Below are 17,185 nucleotides of genomic sequence, written 5' to 3' on the forward strand. Positions count from 1 at the left end.
AAAGGGGTAACAATTATTTTTTTAAATAAAATAAAATCTATAATATTTCTTACGCACCTGCTAAAATTGTTATCCTATTGTTATCCGGGTTTAGCAGGTGCGTTCTGTCTTCATCGCGCGAGCATACCCGAATTTCCAAGACTGTGTCCCTGTACTAAAACTCCTATTTCTTATTCGTTTTGGAATAAACCTTGAACATAGACTACTGGCAACCTGTGGAAGCCATGGGATTTGCATCCTGAGAGCTAGAATTGAGTATGTATACTTTCCATTGTAAGAGCTTGGGCTCTCAAAAAAAATAAACATTCCGGTTGGTTTTGCTTTGGATTTTCTCCTACCATATCTATTGTGGTATATTGTCCTACATTATTTTAACATTTCTACAAACTTCAAAGTGTTTTCTTCCCAATGGTACCAATTATATGCATATCCTGGCTTCAGGGCCTGAGCAACAGGCAGTTTACTTTGGACATGTCATTCAGACAGGAAGTGGAGAAAAAAGTGGCCTAGCCCTAAGAGGTTTAAAGGACACGAGCCAGCTTCGCCTGGCACTACAGTAGCAGTTGGTTAGTGCAGTACAGACGTGGTGTAGTGCAGGGTGTGCTGCATGGTTTACCTCTTAAGAGGATCCTGGTTTACCTGTTAGAGGCTCATGGTTTACCTGTTACAGGCTCCTGGTTTACCTGTTACAGGCTCCTGGTTTACCTGTTACAGGCTCCTGGTTTACCTGTTAGAGACACATGGTTCACCTGTTACAGGCTCCTGGTTTACCTGTTAGAGGCTCCTGGTTTACCTGTTACAGGCTCCTGGTTTACCTGTTACAGGCTCCTGGTTTACCTGTTACAGGCTCCTGGTTTACCTGTTACAGGCTCCTGGTTTACCTGTTACAGGCTCCTGGTTTACCTGTTACAGGCTCCTGGTTTACCTGTTACAGGCTCCTGGTTTACCTGTTAGAGGCTCCTGGTTGACCTGTTAGAGGCTCCTGGTTTACCTGTTAGAGGCTCCTGGTTTACCTGTTACAGGCTCCTGGTTGACCTGTTAGAGGCTCCTGGTTGACCTGTTAGAGGCTCCTGGTTTACCTGTTTCTGGAGGTCTTGTATTCCACCTTGAGGATGGGCTTACACGACTCCTTCCTCCCTTCCTTCAGTATCTTCCCTGGGGGAGATGAGAAAAGGGAACATCTCAAAAAGTAGACTATCCCTTTAAATGTTTACAGTTTTATACTTTGATAATAGGAGTTATTAGAATATCTCAGAGTTTTTCAAATCACTGTCATCAACTGTAATTCTAAACTGATCCAAACCCTAATGGAATGTAGTAGTAGAGTAAAACAACCTCTGTGCGAGTTTGCATATTCTGTTCAACAACACATTTTTTGTCTCTTTTCCTCATCAAAGCATATGTTTCTATCTAATTCCTATGGTAACTGTGATTAACAAGCTGGGGAGTGAAGGGAAGTAGAATAAAACATGTTGGTTAATGTGACGGCGGTGGGTGACCGAGATGTAAGTCGTTTACAATGTTTACCTCTTCTCAAGTCTACTGTTTGTACAGTGGTTTTTCCTTTTACCAGTTTTGAGGTTTATGCCACTACCGTTTCCGGTAGACTGTGACAAATTGAATTGGTAAATTGAGTCATTCTGGCAACAATGGCTGACACTTAAAATAACGCGCCGTAGAAATCTGTGACAACCTGCAAGATGTACTGTAGTACGGCCCAACTTGTACAGGGAGAACCACCCGTAAGGCAGAATACTTCCCTCTGGGATCTGACCTGGCATGTCATCCAGGATACTGGGTTCATCTCTTACGGTATTCATGATAAAACGTCCTTCTCAAAAATGCAGTGTAAACAGCTAATAAGCTAACATATCAGAGAGAAAATACAACCTCACGTCATAATAATCTACATAGAGCAGAGCAGAACAGTGTAGATCCATAACAGAGCAGAGCAGAACAGTGTAGATCCATAAGAGCAGAACAGTGTAGATCCATAAGAGCAGAGCAGAACAGTGTAGATCCATAAGAGCAGAGCAGAACAGTGTAGATCCATAAGAGCAGAGCAGAACAGTGTAGATCCATAAGAGCAGAACAGTGTAGATCCAAAACAGAGCAGAGCAGAGCAGTGTAGATCCATAACAGAGCAGAGCAGTGTAGATCCATAACAGAGCAGAACAGTGTAGATCCATAACAGAGCAGAACCAAAACAGAGCAGAGCAGAACAGAGTAGAACAGAACAGAACAGAGTAGAACAGAACAGAGCAGAACAGAGCAGAACAGAGAAGCAAACAGCAGAACACAGAGCAGAACAGAACAGAGTAGAACAGAGTAGAACAGATCAGAGCAGAACAGAGAAGCAAACAGCAGAACAGAGCAGAACAGAACAGAGTAGAACAGAACAGAACAGAACAGAGCAAACAGCAGAACACAGAGCAGAACAGAGTAGAACAGAACAGAGCAGAACAGAACAGAGTAGAACAGAACAGAGCAGAACGAGCAGAGCAGAGTAGAACAGTACAGACAGAGCAGAACAGAGCAGAGCAGAAGAACAGAACAGACCAGAGCAGAACAGAGAAGCAAACAGCAGAACACAGAGCAGAACAGAACAGAGTAGAACAGAACAGAGCAGAACAGAACAGACCAGAGCAGAACAGAACAGAACAGACCAGAGCAGAACAGAGAAGCAAACAGCAGAACACAGAGCAGAACAGAACAGAGTAGAACAGAACAGAGCAGAACAGAGCAGAACAGAGAAGCAAACAGCAGAACACAGAACAGAACAGAACAGAGCAGAACAGAGCAGAACAGAGCAGAACAGAGCAGAACAGAGCAGAACAGAACAGAACAGAACAGAGCAGACCAGAGTCAAAGTAGAATGTTTCTTGCTGAGGTGAAAGAAGCGTGTCTCGCTCTCTCTCTGACCTGACCAGTCAAATAAAGTAAAATTTAACAATTTAAAAAATACAACTAATTGCCCACTGTTCCAGTCCTATTGGTCCACTGTTCCAGTCCTATTAGTCCACTGTTCCAGTCCTATTAGCCCACTGTTCCAGTCCTATTAGCCTACTGAGCCAGACCTTTTAGCCCACTGTTCCAGTCCTATTAGCCCACCGATCCAGTCCTATTAGCCCGCCGTTCCAGTCCTATTAGCCCGCCGTTCCAGTCCTATTAGCCCGCCGTTCCAGTCCTATTAGCCCGCGGTTCCAGTCCTATTAGCCCGCGGTTCCAGTCCTATTAGCCCGCGGTTCCAGTCCTATTAGCCCGCTGTTCCAGTCCTATTAGCCCGCTGTTCCAGTCCTATTAGCCCGCTGTTCCAGTCCTATTAGCCCGCTGTTCCAGTCCTATTAGCCCACTGTTCCAGTCCTATTAGCCCACTGTTCCAGTCCTATTAGCCCACTGTTCCAGTCCTATTAGCCCACAGTTCCAGTCCTATTAGCCCACTGTTCCAGTCCTATTAGCCCACAGTTCCAGTTCTATTAGCCCACAGTTCCAGTCCTATTAGCCCACAGTTCCAGTCCTATTAGCCCACAGTTCCAGTCCTATTAGCCCACAGTTCCAGTCCTATTAGCCCACTGTTCCAGTCCTATTAGCCCACTGTTCCAGTCCTATTAGCCCACTGTTCCAGTCCTATTAGCCCACAGTTCCAGTCCTATTAGCCCACTGTTCCAGTCCTATTAGCCCACAGTTCCAGTCCTATTAGCCCACTGTTCCAGTCCCCGGTGTGACAGACAGACTGTGTGTGTCTTTCCTGTGGGTATTGAGCTTTGAGCAGACAGACAGCGCTGGGGGAGTCTTCCATAAAATAGTTCAAAGGGTCAAATAATAATAATAATAATAATAATAATAATAATAATAATAATAATACACACAGACGAGTCCATCACAGCCACAGACAGCCGAGGCCGTGGCAGAGTTTTCTCATCACAATCAGAGCTGAAAGAGTATTCAGCAAACATCTGACATGTGTTTGTAGATGTGTGTTTGTTTGTGTACGTGTGTGTGTGTTTGTGTGTGTGTCTCACCATGAGGATATGTGATCTGAATAGGTCTGGCTGTGTTCCTCAGGTTCCACATAGTCAAGCTGCCGTCTGAGTGGCTACACATGAACTGGTTCCCTTCATGGTGCCAGCTCACAGAATGGATAGCCTGGAGGGAGAGAGAATTAAGGTTAGAGAGAGAGAGGGAGGGAGGAGGGGATTGTGAGGGTAGAGAGAGAGAGTGCGAGAGAGAGTGAAAGAAACAGAGAGAGAGAGAGATTTAAAGATTAGAGAGAGAGAGGGAGGAAGGGATTGTGAGGGTAGAGAGAGAGAGTGAGGGAAAGAGAGAGAGTGAGGGAAAGAGAGAGAGAGAGAGACAGCATTAAAGGATAGATAGAGGGAGGAGGGCAACGTGAGAAGGGAGAGAGGAAGATATGCTATTAAGGGTAGAGAGAGAGAGGGAAGGGAATGTGGGAACTCTCCTACCTGCATTGGTGCCCCATGTGAGGACAGAATGCACCCCTTCACCCAGGGTTAACCTAGTTCCTAAATCAAATCAGTGCTGTCCCTAAACTACTTTGGAGCTAAAGGAGAGTGGAAACGGCTAGAGCCGGACTGATTAAAACTGTGAACAGGATCAATACCACCTCAAACCGATAACTAGACATAGAACCGGAGAAGTACAGAAATGGAGGGGAAACTTAGGAAATGCACAGTCGTACATGTAACATTCAAATAATTACACAGTAAAAGTCAATAATGCAATCCAATTAGGCTTATGTTCCTTCCCTAGACACAACACACACACACACTGTTACGAATCCCTTTTGGCCCGACAGTCTAGGGGGGATGGTAATGAGACCCGTAACATATCTCATGCAAATTATTATTGTGACAAAGTAAAAGTGTGAATGAAATAACCACGACAACAGAAATCTACCGTCAAACTCCAGGTTTATTTATAAACACACGGTAATGGGGGGGGAGGTAGGAAAAGGGGCTGAGCTGGACCCACGGAATGAAACAATAAATATACAAAAACACCCCTAAGCTAGACTAGCCTACTTTAACAACAGCTAACTAACTAACCAAAAATACAGTGGGTGGTCCGCCCAGTTCTAACTAGTGTATTTAACAAAGTTTACCTACGGGTAGTGTATGCCCATGGGCGACTTGTCTTGTTTCCCCCTTTTCCCACCAGCAACAAACAAACACCATAACCAAAACAATACTCACAGGGGATGACAAAGTGCTATGGAGGTGCTCAAACAAAAGAGAGGTTAAGACACAAAGCGAGAGTGAAACACAGAGACCTACAGACATGGCATTTACAGAGAGATTGAGCTCTAGAGCAAACAAATGATGGGGTTTGATAACCAAGGGAAAGGAACTGTGATAGGGTAGGAAATAGGAGGAGGTGTGTCTTCTGATTGATGGTTGACTGATTGGGGAGTGATGATGTTCACCTGTGAGGGGAGAAGGAGAGAAAAGAAACACACACACAGGATAACTGTATCCGTAACACTCCCACCCTTAAAAGAGCAACCCTAGGGGGGATTGCGATCACAGTATTACAATGAATACTCACAACAATAACAAAGTCAACCAAAACATTTTTTAAAAATTATTTACACACAAGATAAAGCATCCGCAAACACATTATCAGCGGTGTAGGTGCTCACGAAAGCGACTAACGTAGTCCAACACATTCTCATCTCTGGTACACAACTCTTGGGACAAGAACTGTTCTTTAAGGACTTTCATTGGTCCTCTCACTGTGTGACCAAACACTAGTTCAGCCGGGCTGAAACCTAGGGACTCCTGCACAGTTTCACGAGCAGCAAACAAAACTAGAGGAACTCCCTCATCCCAATCTTTCTCAGATTCCAAACAATATTTACGTAGCATAGACTTCAGTGTCTGATGCCATCTTTCAAGCGCACCCTGAGACTCTGGGTGATAGGCGCTTGACACACGGTGCGTAATTGACAAGGATTTTAACACCTGCTTGAAGAGCTTGGATAGGAAATTGGTACCTTGATCGCTTTGTACCACCTTAGGTAACCCGAATGTCGTGAAGAATTTTATTAAGGCTTTACTCACTACTGGGGCTGTAATCCTTCACAGAGGAATGGCCTCAGGGTATCTTGTAGCCATACACATTATCGTTAACAAAAACTGGTTACCCGATTTTGTCTTCGGTAACGGTCCGACACAATCAACCACCACATGCTCGAATGGTTCACCTATGACAGGTATGGGACAAAGAGGAGCGGGAGGAATAACCTGATTTGGTTTTCCTGTTATCTGACATGTGTGGCATGTCCGACAGAACTGAGCCACATCTTGTTTTAAACCCGGCCAAAAGAAATGTCGAAGGATCCGATCATAAGTCTTTGTGATTCCTAAATGACCAGACCACTGGTGATCATGAGCAAGGGATAACACATTTTGTCGAAAGGCTGTAGGAATCACTATTTGGTAAACAGCATTCCAATCTCCATCCGCGTCAACATGGGATTTCCATTTACGCATGAGGAGATTACCATCAATGAAGTAAGCCACGTTCTTCTTCTTCACATCTTCCAATGAGACAACACTAGAAAAACATTTAGCAAGCTTGTCATCAACCTTTTGGTTAGCAATCAGCTGCTCACGAGTGACTGGTAACTGTATTGCCTCAGCAATAAGTTCAACGTTCTTTGATTCTTTCCTGGGCTGTTTGTCAGAGGTGATCAGCTTCTCAGAGGTATCACACAATCCATCTTCTTGATCAACCTCTTTGAACAGAACAGTGTTCGACAAATCTATCACGTCACCCTCTTGTAGTGCCTGAGCACGAGTGACAGCACAAGCGGGAACACATGTGGATAACTCTGTGCCAGCTCATTCGAGAGAGAGTGGTCACTTTTATCCAATACTTCCAATACGGGTACTACGTTTCCTCCGGCAATATCGTTACCCATTATAAAGGTCACACCTTTCACTGGCAACATAGGACGTACCCCCACTCTGAATATTCCACTGATTAACTCAGAGTGTACTTTCACAAAGTGCAATGGCACTGGGACAAAACCCATTTCAATACCCTGCACTAACACACTGGAACCACAGTATGTATCGTCAGATAAGGGCAACACATCAGACAATATAAACGACTGCGCCGCACCAGTATCTCGAAGGATTTTAACCGGTCGCTGAGACGCTTCGTCATTCGTTAGGGACACAAACCCCTCGAAAATGAATGGTTCATAACTGCGGTCGGGTACTGAGACTTTCAAACTGCAGTTACCCTGAGGCACCTGTTTTGTTGCAGACCTCACAACCGTACGAATTAGAGCAACACCTGTTGGCGGCTTGGCACGAAGAGGCATCCCTTGTTTGCGTTTAAGCAGGAAGCAATCATTAATCATATGTCCTACTTTATGACAATAGAAACAGGGACGCTCATTCTTCTGGCGTGCTTGATATACTACTGCTGGCCGACTAGGGCTAAAGGTAGGAAACTCAGTGGCTCTACTCTCAGTTTGAGCCGAAAACACACTCTTGTGCGTCAACACAAAATCGTCTGCCAACACAGACGCTTCTGCCAGGGAGGATACTTTCTGTTCGTTTAGGTAAACTACAATGCGTTCGGGTAAGCAATTTTTAAACTCTTCCAACAAGATTAACTCCCGGAGAGAGTTGAAATCAGTTACCTTACTAGCAGCATGCCATTTATCAAACAGATTTCCCTTGTCTCTAGCAAATTCCACATAAGTCTTACTAGAAGACTTTCTATGAGACCTAAATCTCTGTCGGTATGCCTCAGGCACAAGCTCATAGGCACGAAGAACAGTAGCTTTGACCACTTCATAATTCAAACTGTCCTCTAGAGGTAGCGCTGATAAAACCTCTTGGGCTTTACCAGTTAATTTACACTGAAGTAATAGACACCATACCTCTCCAGAAATTAATAGGACATGTAAACACCTTGTAAACACCTTGTAAACACCTTGTAAACACCTTGTAAACACCTTGTAAACACCTTGTAAACACCTTATAAACACCTTGTAAACACCTTGTAAACACCTTGTAAACACCTTATAAACACCTTGTAAACACCTTGTAAACACCTTATAAACACCATGTAAACACCTTGTAAACACCATGTAAACACCTTGTAAACACCATGTAAACACCTTGTAAACACCTTGTAAACACCTTGTAAACACCTTATAAACACCTTATAAACACCTTGTAAACACCTTATAAACACCTTGTAAACACCTTATAAACACCTTGTAAACACCTTGTAAACACCTTATAAACACCTTGTAAACACCATGTAAACACCTTATAAACACCTTGTAAACACCTTATAAACACCTTGTAAACACCTTATAAACACCTTGTAAACACCTTGTAAACACCTTATAAACACCTTATAAACACCTTGTAAACACCTTGTAAACACCATGTAAACACCTTGTAAACTTGTAAAATGTTTTTACTGTCACCAAAAGGGTCACGTGATTGCGGACTGCCCAGTTTTGAAAAATAAACCTCAACAGTCCCAGTCACCGTCCCCAAAAATGAAAAGTTTGGGTTTAGTCAAGTCTTTGGATCGTCCATTGGATCGAGATATTGACTCAGCATTTGAGAAACCGGATCCTGTCTATGCTCCGTTTATCTCTGCCGGTTATGTTTCCTTAACAGGAGAACCAACTGATCAAAAGCCTATCCAAATCCTACGTGAAACCGGGGCGGCGCAGTCAGTAATCATTACTGATGCTTTACCCTGGTCTCCTGAAACGTATTGTGGCTCACATGTCATATTACAGGGGATAGAGACAAAAACCGTACCTGTACCATTACACTGGGTCCACTTAGTGTCAGACTTGGTATCAGGACGTTTCCGTGTTGGTGTAGTGTCTACACTGCCAGTATCAGGAGTAAAATTGCTACTAGGGAATGATATTGCTGGTGGTAATGTCACTCCTGTGTTAGAGGTAGTAGACAACCCAGAAATCAGAACTATAGATGAGAAATTGGTTCAAGCATTTCCACATGATTTTCCTGCTTGTGTGTTAACGAGGGCACAATCTCGCAAGCTAGGAGATGTGGTGGATTTGGCTAGTTCTATTTTTGAGAATGTTGAGGTAGAAGACAATGCACTGAGTATTCCTTCTGCATTGCCGACAGTTTTACCCCGTAAAAACTAAGGCAGGTGAAAACGAAATCGCGCCCCAATTACATGACATTCTTTTGTCTGTCACCCCTGAGAAGGTGATTGAATGTCAAAAAGAAGACACCAGTCTTCGCAAGTGTTTTGCTTCGGTAATTTCCATTGAGGAAGCTAAAACTAGACAGACTGCCTACTTTATGGAAGCAGGAGTTTTGATGCGTAAATGGGCATCTCATGACACCATTAATGACTGGAGTGAAGTGTGTCAAGTGGTTGTTCCTACACCGTTCCGACAGCAAGTGCTGTCACTCGCCCATGACCAGGCGTGGTCTGGACACTTGGGGATCACAAAGACCTATAACCAGGTCCTTCGTCATTTCTTCTGGCCAGGTTTGAAGTCTGACGTGGTCCAATTTTGTAAAACATGTCACATATGTCAACTCACTGGGAAAGTGAATCAAACAGTTCCACGAGCGCCACTCTGCCCGATTCCTGTGGTAGGGGAACCGTTTGAAAGAGTGATAATTGATTGTGTAGGTCCATTGCCGAAAACCAGGTCAGGTAACCAGTTCCTACTAACAATAATGTGCAGTGCTACTCGATACCCAGAGGCTATTCCTCTCCGTACTATAACGGCTAAGACTGTGGTGAAGGCACTGGTGAAGTTCTTCTCTACGTTTGGACTCCCTAAAGTAATCCAAACTGATCAGGGATCCAACTTCATGTCTAAACTGTTTTCAAATGTGTTAAAGACATTGTGTATTTCCCATCAGGTCTCCAGTCCGTATCATCCAGAGAGTCAAGGGGCTCTAGAACGCTGGCATCAGACACTGAAGGCAATGCTACGCAAGTATTGTATGGATACCAGTACTGATTGGGATGAGGGGGTGCCCTTTGTCCTATTTGCTATAAGGGAAACGATACAAGAGTCCTTAGGGTTCAGCCCTGCTGACCTTGTGTTTGGACACACCCCACGGGGTCCGCTGAAAGTTTTGAAGGAGCATATCTTATCTCCTACACCCAGTAGCGCCCCTAAAAATGTGTTGGATTATGTCAGTAAGATGCGGGAGAGACTGCACGCCGCATGTGCGTTAGCCCAAAAGTCTCTCTCCTCGTCTCAAAAACGCATGAAGTTGCATTATGACAAAAAGGCTGTTGGCCGTTCATTTGCACCAGGGGATCAAGTTTTAGTTTTGTTGCCAATCCCTGGCTCATCTCTGTCAGCACGTTTTTTCTGGACCATATCTGGTGGAAAAGAAACTCAATGACACCAATTATGTGATAAAGACACCAGATCGAAGGCGTTCTTCCCGTGTGTGTCATGTTAATAAGGATAGGGCTGATTGCTGCCCCCTTTGGGGTGATTGGGTGCCCATGGTAAACAGAAAAAAAATCTGTCAAAAATTGCTAATATATGCATATCAAAATTATTATTGAATAGAAAACACTCTAAAGCTTCTAAAACCGTTTCAATTATGTCTCTATGTAAAGCAGAACTCTCAGGGCACTCATTCTCCCAAACTCTCTCTTGTCATCATAAAAGTTGGCCCAACTTTGACGTCATCGCCCCCACCCTTCCCAAGCACTTACAGTCCTGGGAACAGTTCCTATCTCTTCAGCGCGATATCAGCTTTCAATGGGGCTTCTCATTGCGAGAATCGCGCGCTCACGAGGGTTTTGGTGGGCCGAAACCTTGCGGTCACGCGAGAAAACAGGCTACTCTCACGCGCGCTCTGTCTTTGTTCCAAGATTGATTGAACGACTCGTGTGTTTCTCTTCGTCCTGAGAATTGCTGTGAAGCTAGATAACATGCTAATGCTGTGTTCTGAACATAGTTTTACAAGTTTAGTCGACATATAATATGTAATTTCGACGTTTTGGTGCACACCCACTTGACTTTTGGCTGCATTTCAACCGAAATGTGTCGTGTTTGATCACCGAAAGACACAGACTTCCAAACTAAAGCTGTTTTTGGTAAGTATAAACCCTTCCAGGTCTACTGATGGAAGAACAGCAAAGGTAAGGGAAGATTTATGTGTTTATTATGGGTTTCTGTGGACTCCGAAGTAGAGGAGTAAAAATGCTAATTCCTGAGCGCCGACTCATATTATAGCCTAGTGAACAAAATCTGTAATGTTAAAAATAAAAGTAACACAGCGATTGCATTTAGAAGAAGTGTATCTTTCTATACATATGTAGAACATGCATATTTAGTCTAAGTTTATGTTGTGTATTCCATGTTAGCTGACGGCATATGGCGGAGTTATCGTCATTTCTCCGGACATTTGAGTAGCATTTTTTGAACATGCCGTCATTGTAAACAGATTTATGGATATATATAGCATATTATTGAAAAAAAAAATGTACTGTGTAACATGTTATATTACTGTCATCTGATGAAGATTTCAAAAGGTTAGTGCAATTATTTTTCTTTTAATCCTGCGTTTGGTGATTGCATATTTTGTGGAATTTGGCTATGGAAATTAGCTTGGTCTTCGGTGTGTCTTCGGTGGTGGTTTGACATAAATATGTGCTATGTTTTCGCCGTAAAACATTTTAGAAATCTGACTTGCTGGCTAGATAAACAAGTTATTTATCTTTCATTTGAGCTATTGGACTTGTTAATGTGTGGAGGTTAAATATTTTTAAGAATATTTTTTGCGTTCCATGCGCCACATTCCAGCTGACGGTGGGAGGGCTGGTTCCCAATTGGGACTCAACATGCTTAACAGGTTTTAACATGCTGAAAACATATTATGTGCGTGATTCTCCCGACAGCTCCTCAAGTAAGCCGGTCCAGCCCGTCGTCTCCAGTGTGGCTGCGGTGGTGCTGAAGCCTGGCTGGGACTTAGATGAGGATAAGGAGGACGGGTTGGAGTTACGCCATACATTACAGCAAGGTGAACGCCTATGTAATTCAGAGATGCTGAATAAGGTATATGTCGGCTCCAGTGCCTTGCCTGTAGTGGTCTTCACGGACCACAATCCATTAGTGTTCTTGAAACAAATGTACAACCAGAACCGCCGCCTTATGCGGTGGGCTCTGATTGTACAAGGATATAATGTACAGATAGCTTATGTGAAGGGCTCGGCGAATGTGGTTGCTGACGCTCTATCACGGGTTTACTAACTGGGGATACGTTGGCATTTATTATTGCAAAACTAGGTTTGCAATTTTTGTGGTGGGAGTGTTACGTTCCCCAGATTATGTGTTGTAGTTTGTGTATTTGCATGTGTTTATTTCAGGAAATGGCTTCCTGAAATCCCTCAAGCAGCTGATTGGTCGACTCCAGGGCTAATTGAAGAGCTGACCCCGCCCCCTCGTCAAGACACAGCTGTCTCCAATTACCCATTCCTTCAGAAGCTATATAAAAGCCAGTGTTCTGTTCAGGAGATCTTTTTGTAGAGGATTTTGCTGGAGGTAGATTTGCTAGAGAGATTTGCTGGGAGGTCATTGTAGAGATTTTGCTAGAGAGAGATTTTGCTAGAGGTTGATTTTGCTGGGAGTTCATTGCTGAGAGTTGGTATGTTTTGTGAGTTTGTTGCTCAGATAGAACTTATTTGATGTCCTTTGTCTCTTAGTTTGTTTGTGAAATTGTTTAATATTCTGTTTCATTTGTTCCCAGGGGGAAGGGGAAGGCACCTAGGGAGTGCTTAGGCAAGAGGCCCGCGGGCATACATATACCCGTAGCATATTCGCTGTCTAGGCACACTAGGTAAGACCTGGGCGGACCACCCCTTGTATTTTGGTTAGGGCACCAGGTGGTGCTAAATTAGGTAAGTAGTGGGTAGGCAGGTAAGATAGGAGAGGGGGGGGCTTTGAGATTTACTTTCTTTGCTTTGGTTCCATCCAGCCCCTTTTCCCCATATTACCGTGGAAAGGAATAAAGTCCTTGTAAACGGTACCACATTCTGCTTGTTGTCATTTTTACTCGCACCTACAGTCCATACCTTTTTCGCTTCACAGAGAGTTTAGTTGTAGCAGGGTGTTGCGTTCCCTCTTCATAGAGGCGTGCGTAACAACTGTGTAAACACCATGTAAACACCATGTAAACAACTTAATTAATCGGAGTTCCAGCGGTGTATTTGATCTGAGCATGTGCTAGCACCAGCCAAGAGGCCTAGCGCCGGCCAAGAGGCCTAGCACCAGCAAAGAGCCCTAGCACCAGCCAAGAGGCCTAGCAACAGCCAAGAGGCCTAGCACCAGCCTAGAGGTCTAGCACCAGCCTAGAGGCCTAGCACTAGCCAAGAGGCCTAGCACCAGCCAAGCGAGCTAGCGCCAGCCAAGAGGCCTAGCACCAGCCAAGAGGCCTAGCACTAGCCAAGAGGCCTAGCACCAGCCAAGCGAGCTAGCACCAGCCAAGAGGCCTAGAGGCCCCAGACACCAGAGAGGTCTAGGGACCTGGAGGTACCAGAGAGGTCTAGAGACCTGGAGGCACCAGAGAGGTCTAGAGACCTGGATACACCAGAGAGGTCTAGAGACCTGGAGACACCAGAGAGGTCTAGAGACGTGGAGACACCAGAGAGGTCTCGAAACGTGGAGACACCAGAGTGGTCTCGAAACCTGGAGACACCAGAGAGGTCTAGAGACCTGGAGACACCAGAGATGTCTAGATACCTGGAGGCACCAGAGAGGTCTAGAAACCTGGAGACACCAGAGAGGTCTAGAGACCTGGAGACACCAGAGAAGTTTAGAGACTTGGAGACACCAGAGAGGTCTAGAGACGTGGAGACACCAGAGAGGTATCGAAACGTGGAGACACCAGAGAGGTCTAGAAACCTGGAGACACCAGAGAGGTCTAGAGACCTGGAGACACCAGAGAAGTCTAGAGAGTTGGAGACACCAGAGAGGTCTAGAGACGTGAAGACACCAGAGAGGTCTAGAGATGTGGAGGCACCAGAGAGGTCTAGAGACGTGGGGTCACCAGAGAGCCATAGAGACCTGGAGAAACCAGAGAGATCTGGTGACCTGGAGGCACCAGAGAGGTCTAGAGACCTGGAGGCACCAGAGAGGTATAGAGACGTGAAGGCACCAGAGACGTCTAGAGACGTGGAGACAACAGAGAGTCATAGAGACTTGGAGACACCAGAGAGGTCTAGAGACCTGAAGGCACCAGAGAGTCATAGAGACTTGGAGACACCAGAGAGTTCTAGAGACCTTGAGGCACCAGAGAGTCATAGAGACCTGGAGACACCAGAGAGGTCTAGAGACCTGGAGGCACCAGAGAGGTCTAGAGACGTGGAGGCACCAGAGAGGTCTAGAGACTTGGAGACACCAGAGAGGTCTAGAGACCTGGAGACACCAGAGAGGTCTAGAGACATGGAGGCACCAGAGAGGTCTAGAGATGTGGAGGCACCAGAGAGGTCTAGAGACCTGGAAACACCAGAGAGTTCTAGAGACCTGGAGACACCAGAGAGTTCTAGAGACCTGGAGACACCAGAGAGGTCTAGAGACTTGGAGACACCAGAGAGGTCTAGAGACGTGGAGGCACCAGAGAGGTCTAGAGACCTGGAGACACCAGAGAGGTCTAGAGACGTGGAGGCACCAGAGAGGTCTAGAGACCTGGAGGTACCAGAGAGGTCTAGAGACCTGGAGGCACCAGAGAGTCATAGAGACCTGGAGGCACCAGAGAGTCATAGAGACCTGGAGACACCAGAGAGGTCTGGAGACCTGGATGCACCAGAGAGGTCTAGAGACCTGGAGGCACCAGAGAGGTCTGGAGACCTGGAGACACCAGAGAGGTCTGGAGACCTGGAGACACCAGAGAGTCATAGTGACCTGGAGACACCAGAGAGGTCTAGAGACCTGGAGGCACCAGAGAGGTCTGGAGACCTGGAGACTCCAGAGAGTCATAGTGACCTGGAGACACCAGAGAGTCATAGTGACCTGGAGACACCAGAGAGGGGTGGTTTTTAATGATCACTGATAATGAAGGTAGGGAACATATACAGTAGGTTAAACATCATGTTACAAGTCAAGATGGATTCAGGTAAGGCCTTTACACCGTGCCTGACTGCCTGACCTAACAGAAACATACCTGGGAAGGGCCCTTAATGAAACAAAGTAAGGCAACAATTTAAAAGGAAGCTTTTTGTAAGCATCAGACAGGACAGGTGGGTGAACTCACCTGTTCAACTGTCTGTTAGTGGGAGAGAGAGAGAGACGTAGAGAGAGACAGAGAGAGAGAGAGAGAGAGGTGGGGGGTGTAAGAGACAGACAGACAGAGAAACTTACTTCATCGTAGTAGATTCTGAAGTCAACCTTCTTGGCCCGGAGGTCCCACTGTACTACTGTTCCACTTTCAAACCCTATCAGCAACTGTGAAGGTCAAAGAGGAAAAGGAAGAGAAATACATGTAAAGGTGGGGGTTGGGGGTAAAGAGAAGGAAGAAAGGGTTAGGGAGTAGAGTGAGAGAAGGGCAGAGGAAATAGAGGATGAAATCATTGAAACACTGAAATGAGACATTTTTTATAGCCCTGAGCTTTTCTCAGGAAACTATAACACTCTCTCTCCCGCTCCCGCCCTCCCGCTCTCTCTCTGCTTCTCCAAACGCAGTGGTCCCAGGATGGTAGCTGTCGGTGCCGTGGTTTTCTCTCTGTGTGAGATGTGATTAAGGGGATTGGGAGGGATGATCTTCACCATGAATGTACCACTGAGCACACAACCAATCTGCTCCCTCTGTCTGTTTCTCTCTCTCCAGCTGGCTCTTGTCCCTCTTGTGATTTACAGAGGATTGACTTTGGGGAGGAGGACTGGGAGGACTGATAAAGGGTTCAGGACAGGTGGGGAATATATATATATAGATAGATAGATAGATAGATAGATAGATAGATAGATAGATAGATAGATAGATAGATAGATAGATAGATAGATAGATAGATAGATAGATAGATAGATAGATAGATAGATAGATAGAGAGAGAGATAGATAGATAGATAGATAGATAGATAGATAGATAGATAGATAGAAGATGACTTTAGATATGGGCCTCTCTGTAGGACGTCTGTACATCATTGTCACAAGACTTGGACAGAGGGCGGTCACTGAGATGGATACAGACCAGGAAGTAAGTTGGTAAGCCAGGGGAACCCAGGAAGTGGATGATGACAGTTCATCAGTGTGTGTGGGTGGGTTACCCAGATCTTGCTGTGTAGATACTCTAACTTTATAAAACCAACAAGACTGAATTAAACAAAATGGATGACTATTGATAACATACAACTGCCATATCAGAGAGAGAAAGAGAGAGAGAGAGAGAGAGGCCGTTGCAAAATATGAGTGGCCATTGTCAGAAAAACATTTAAAATCCACTTGCTCTACAGTTCTGAATTAATAAGATACACACGAGGTGTGATTAATGACAAACAAATGAGGTGTGCAGGGATATGCAAAGACAGTATCTCTAAAAAGCTGATAAGATGGAATTGGAGAATTATGGTGGATATGAGGAAGCACAAGACCCAAAGGCAGAGATACATATTAAAAACACACCCTCTAGAGAAAGATACCACCCTCTAGAGAAAGATACCACCCTCTAGAGAAAGATACCACCCTCTAGAGAAGATACCACCCTCTAGAGAAAGATACCACCCTCTAGAGAAAGATACCACCCTCTAGAGAAAGATACCACCCTCTAGAGAAAGATACCACCCTCTAGAGAAAGACACCACCCTGTAGAGATAAAGACAACACCCTGTAGAGATAAAGACAACACCCTTTAGAGATAAAGATAACACCCTGTAGAGATAAATACAACACCCTGTAGAGATAAATACAACACCCTGTAGAGATAAAGACAACACCCCTTTAGAGATAAAGATAACACCCTGTAGAGATAAATACAACACCCTGTAGAGATAAAGACAACACCCTGTAGAGATAAAGACAACACCCTCTAGATAAAGATAACACCGTGTGGAGATAAAGATAACACCCTGTAGAGATAAAGACAACACCCTGTAGAGATAAAGACAACACCCTGTAGAGATAAAGACAACACCCTGTAGAGATAAAGACAACACCCTGTAGAGATAAAGACAA

General features: G+C 44.9%; 1 protein-coding gene across 1 annotated transcript in view; it reads right to left on the reverse strand.

Annotated features, from left to right (window-relative positions):
• The window catches only part of LOC112224864 (syntaxin-binding protein 5-like), a 262,601-nt gene that overhangs the window by 103,789 nt on the left and 141,627 nt on the right, over window positions 1-17,185 (reverse strand). The window contains exons 7-9 of the mRNA XM_042320003.1: window positions 15,380-15,463; window positions 4,023-4,146; window positions 1,080-1,155 (exon numbers count right to left, since the gene is read on the reverse strand). Of these exons, the coding sequence (XP_042175937.1) occupies window positions 1,080-1,155; window positions 4,023-4,146; window positions 15,380-15,463 (284 nt within the window). The remainder of the gene's footprint in view (window positions 1-1,079; window positions 1,156-4,022; window positions 4,147-15,379; window positions 15,464-17,185) is intronic.

Source organism: Oncorhynchus tshawytscha, linkage group LG03 (assembly GCF_018296145.1).
Source record: "Oncorhynchus tshawytscha isolate Ot180627B linkage group LG03, Otsh_v2.0, whole genome shotgun sequence".
Lineage (NCBI taxonomy): Eukaryota > Metazoa > Chordata > Actinopteri > Salmoniformes > Salmonidae > Oncorhynchus > Oncorhynchus tshawytscha.